General features: G+C 33.3%; 1 protein-coding gene and 1 long non-coding RNA gene across 3 annotated transcripts in view; one reads left to right on the top strand and one right to left on the bottom strand.

Annotated features, from left to right (window-relative positions):
* The window catches only part of LOC127376437 (WD repeat-containing protein 5-like), a 4,098-nt gene extending 2,044 nt beyond the window's left edge, over positions 1-2,054 (top strand). The window contains exons 3-8 of the mRNA XM_051423353.1: positions 238-311; positions 442-531; positions 1,279-1,368; positions 1,490-1,573; positions 1,661-1,716; positions 1,877-2,054. Coding sequence (XP_051279313.1) covers positions 238-311; positions 442-531; positions 1,279-1,368; positions 1,490-1,573; positions 1,661-1,716; positions 1,877-2,054 — 572 coding nt within the window. The remainder of the gene's footprint in view (positions 1-237; positions 312-441; positions 532-1,278; positions 1,369-1,489; positions 1,574-1,660; positions 1,717-1,876) is intronic.
* LOC127376441 (uncharacterized) lies at positions 1,956-4,741 on the bottom strand. 2 transcript variants are annotated; one of them, XR_007887521.1, is made up of 5 exons: positions 4,100-4,741; positions 3,873-3,974; positions 2,923-3,217; positions 2,430-2,587; positions 2,222-2,272 (listed from the first exon to the last, which is right to left on the bottom strand). It is a non-coding gene; the product is annotated as an uncharacterized LOC127376441 (long non-coding RNA). The 2 variants fall into 2 exon arrangements; XR_007887522.1 differs by lacking the exons at positions 2,222-2,272; positions 2,430-2,587 and adding an exon at positions 1,956-2,095 and having other exon boundaries at positions 2,948-3,217; positions 3,873-4,741.
* Between the last annotated feature and the right edge of the window lie 259 nt (positions 4,742-5,000).

Here is a 5,000-nt window from a genome sequence, read left to right as displayed (position 1 = left end):
ACTGTAACACACACACACACACACACACACACACACTGTAACACACACACACACACACACACTGTAACACACACACACACTGTAACACACTCACACACTGTAACACACTCACACACTGTAACACTCACACACTGTAACACTGGCTGGTCGCTCTGTGTCAGCTGATGTGTCACACTGACTGTTGATTGGTCCTCGCTGTGATGCTGTTGTAGTAACCATGGTAACGTGTATGTGCAGCTGCAGATAAGCTGATAAAGATCTGGGGAGCGTTCGATGGCAAGTTTGAGAAATCCATCGTTGGACACAAACTGGTGAGACTCCTCAGTCTTGATCCTGATCCTGATCTGAACCGGGTCTGGGTTTAATTCTGGTTCTGATCCTGTGTGTGTGTGTGTGTGTGTGTGTGTGTGTGTGTGTGTTTCTGTGTGTGTGTGTGTTCAGGGGATCTCTGATGTCTCCTGGTCTTCAGACTCCAACCTGCTGGTTTCTGCCTCTGACGATAAAACACTGAAGATCTGGGACAACAGTTCTGTAAGACCCGAGACACAAAGCGAGCCCTGTGATTGGCTGCTCTGTGATCCACATCAGACCGTCTCCTGTGATAAAGGGGCTGGTCTGATGTGGATCACGGTGTTAGGAGTATTCTGTACACACATGTGGTTTGTTTTCCAGTCAGAGTACAGCAGGTTGTCTCTAGCATCAATCTATCTATATAGTATATATATATATATATAAAGTGTATATATATATATAAAGTGTATATATATATATACTTTATATATATATATACTTTATATATATATATATTTTATATATAAAGTATATATATAGTATATATATATACTATATATATATATATATATAAAGTATATATATATATACACTTTTATATATATATATATAGTATATATATATATATATAAAGTGTATATATATATATAAAGTGTATATATATATATACTTTTATATATATATATATATATATATATATATATATATATATATATATATATATATATATATATATACTATATATATATATATATACTATATATATAAAGTATATATATATATATAGTATATATATATATACTTTATATATATAGTATAGTAGTTTACAGGCACAGAGCAGCTACATCCTACACACTCATTAACATTAAAGAGGAACCATCTTCCTATCACACCTACAGCCGTCTCTAACAGTGGACACTGCTGTCTGTCTGTCTGTCTGTCTGTCTGTCTGTCTGTCTGTCTGTCTGTCTGTCTCTCTCTCTTCAGGGGAAGTGTCTGAAGACTCTGAAGGGACACAGTAACTACGTCTTCTGCTGTAACTTCAACCCTCAGTCCAACCTGGTGGTGTCTGGATCGGTACGCTGCTGCACCTGAACGCACCACAGACCACACAGACAGTACACTGTACTAAACCTGTCTGTCTGTCTGTCTGTCTGTCTCTCTCTGTCTGTCTTTCTCTCTGTCTGTCTGTCTGCAGTTTGATGAGAGTGTTCGTATCTGGGACGTTAAAACAGGAAAGTGTCTGAAGACTCTTCCGGCTCACTCTGACCCCGTCTCTGCTGTGAGTCTCGACCTTTGACCTTTGACCTTTGACCTCTGCTTTAAAGGCATGTGTCCATTGATCTGACTGACCTCTTTGTGCTTTCAGGTTCACTTCAACAGAGATGGTTCGCTCATCGTCTCCAGCAGCTACGACGGCCTCTGGTACACACACACACACACACACACACACACACACACACACACACACACACACACACACACACACACACTGTAACACACACACACACACACACACACACACACACATAAAAACAACTTATGCTGGAGAATGAAGGATGACTTGTACTCTGTCTGTGTGCAGTCGTATCTGGGACACAGCATCAGGACAATGTCTGAAGACTCTGATTGGTGAGTTGGTGAACACAACTTTATTAACACTGTACAAACACAACTTTATTAACACTGTACAAACACACAACTTTATTAACACTGTACAAACACACAACTTTATTAACACTGTACAAACACAACTTTATTAACACTGTACAAACACAACTTTATTAACACTGTACAAACACAACTTTATTATCACTGTACAAACACAACTTTATTAACACTGTACAAACACACAACTTTATTAACACTGTACAAACACAACTTTATTAACACTGTACAAACACAACTTTATTAACACTGTACAAACACAACTTTATTAACACTGTACAAACACAACTTTATTATCACTGTACAAACACAACTTTATTAACACTGTACAGACACACAACTTTATTAACACTGTACAAACACACAACTTTATTAACACTGTACAAACACACAACTTTATTAACACTGTACAAAACACACAACTTTATTAACACTGTACAGACACAACTTTATTAACACTGTACAGACACAACTTTATTAACACTGTACAAACACAACTTTATTAACACTGTACAAACACAACTTTATTATCACTGTACAAACACACAACTTTATTAACACTGTACAAACACACAACTTTATTAACACTGTACAAACACACAACTTTATTATCACTGTACAAACACAACTTTATTAACACTGTACAAACACACAACTTTATTAACACTGTACAAACACACAACTTTATTAACACTGTACAAACACACAACTTTATTAACACTGTACAAACACACAACTTTATTAACACTGTACAAACACAAACTTTATTAACACTGTACAGACACAACTTTATTAACACTGTACAAACACAACTTTATTAACACTGTACAAACACAACTTTATTAACACTGTACAAACACAAACTTTATTATCACTGTACAAACACACAACTTTATTAACACTGTACAGACACAACTTTATTAACACTGTACAAACACAACTTTATTAACACTGTACAAACACAACTTTATTAACACTGTACAAACACAACTTTATTATCACTGTACAAACACACAACTTTATTAACACTGTACAAACACACAACTTTATTATCACTGTACAAACACACAACTTTATTAACACTGTACAAACACACAACTTTATTAACACTGTACAAACACACAACTTTATTAACACTGTACAAACACACAACTTTATTAACACTGTACAAACACACAACTTTATTAACACTGTACAAACACACAACTTTATTAACACTGTACAAACACACAACTTTATTAACACTGTACAAACACAACTTTATTAACACTGTACAAACACAAACTTTATTATCACTGTACAAACACACAACTTTATTAACACTGTACAGACACAACTTTATTAACACTGTACAAACACAACTTTATTAACACTGTACAAACACAACTTTATTAACACTGTACAAACACAACTTTATTATCACTGTACAAACACACAACTTTATTAACACTGTACAAACACACAACTTTATTATCACTGTACAAACACACAACTTTATTAACACTGTACAAACACACAACTTTATTAACACTGTACAAACACACAACTTTATTAACACTGTACAAACACACAACTTTATTAACACTGTACAAACACACAACTTTATTAACACTGTACAGACACAACTTTATTATCACTGTACAAACACACAACTTTATTAACACTGTACAAACACACAACTTTATTAACACTGTACAAACACACAACTTTATTAACACTGTACAAACACAACTTTATTAACACTGTACAAACACAACTTTATTAACACTGTACAAACACACAACTTTATTAACACTGTACAAACACACAACTTTATTAACACTGTACAAACACACAACTTTATTAACACTGTACAAACACAACTTTATTAACACTGTACAAACACAAACTTTATTATCACTGTACAAACACACAACTTTATTAACACTGTACAGACACAACTTTATTAACACTGTACAAACACAACTTTATTAACACTGTACAAACACAACTTTATTAACACTGTACAAACACAACTTTATTAACACTGTACAAACACACAACTTTATTAACACTGTACAGACACAACTTTATTAACACTGTACAAACACAACTTTATTAACACTGTACAAACACAACTTTATTAACACTGTACAAACACAACTTTATTAACACTGTACAAACACACAACTTTATTATCACTGTACAAACACACAACTTTATTAACACTGTACAAACACACAACTTTATTAACACTGTACAAACACACAACTTTATTAACACTGTACAAACACACAACTTTATTAACACTGTACAAACACAACTTTATTAACACTGTACAAACACACAACTTTATTATCACTGTACAAACACACAACTTTATTATCACTGTACAAACACACAACTTTATTAACACTGTACAAACACACAACTTTATTATCACTGTACAAACACACAACTTTATTAACACTGTACAAACACACAACTTTATTAACACTGTACAAACACACAACTTTATTAACACTGTACAAACACACAACTTTATTAACACTGTACAAACACACAACTTTATTAACACTGTACAGACACAACTTTATTATCACTGTACAAACACACAACTTTATTAACACTGTACAAACACACAACTTTATTAACACTGTACAAACACACAACTTTATTAACACTGTACAAACACAACTTTATTAACACTGTACAGACACACAACTTTATTAACACTGTACAAACACAACTTTATTAACACTGTACAAACACACAACTTTATTAACACTGTACAGACAAAACTTTATTAACACTGTACAAACACACAACTTTATTAACACTGTACAAACACACAACTTTATTAACACTGTACAGACACACAACTTTATTAACACTGTACAAACACAACTTTATTAACACTGTACAGACACACAACTTTATTAACACTGTACAAACACAACTTTATTAACACTGTACAAACACACAACTTTATTAACACTGTACAAACACACAACTTTATTAACACTGTACAAACACACAACTTTATTAACACTGTACAAACA

This window comes from Dicentrarchus labrax, unplaced genomic scaffold (genome assembly GCF_905237075.1).
Source record: "Dicentrarchus labrax unplaced genomic scaffold, dlabrax2021, whole genome shotgun sequence".
In the NCBI taxonomy this organism is placed as follows: domain Eukaryota; kingdom Metazoa; phylum Chordata; class Actinopteri; family Moronidae; genus Dicentrarchus; species Dicentrarchus labrax.
The sequence above is the reverse complement of the archived record's forward strand: the minus strand, read 5'-3'. Positions and strand labels throughout refer to the sequence as shown.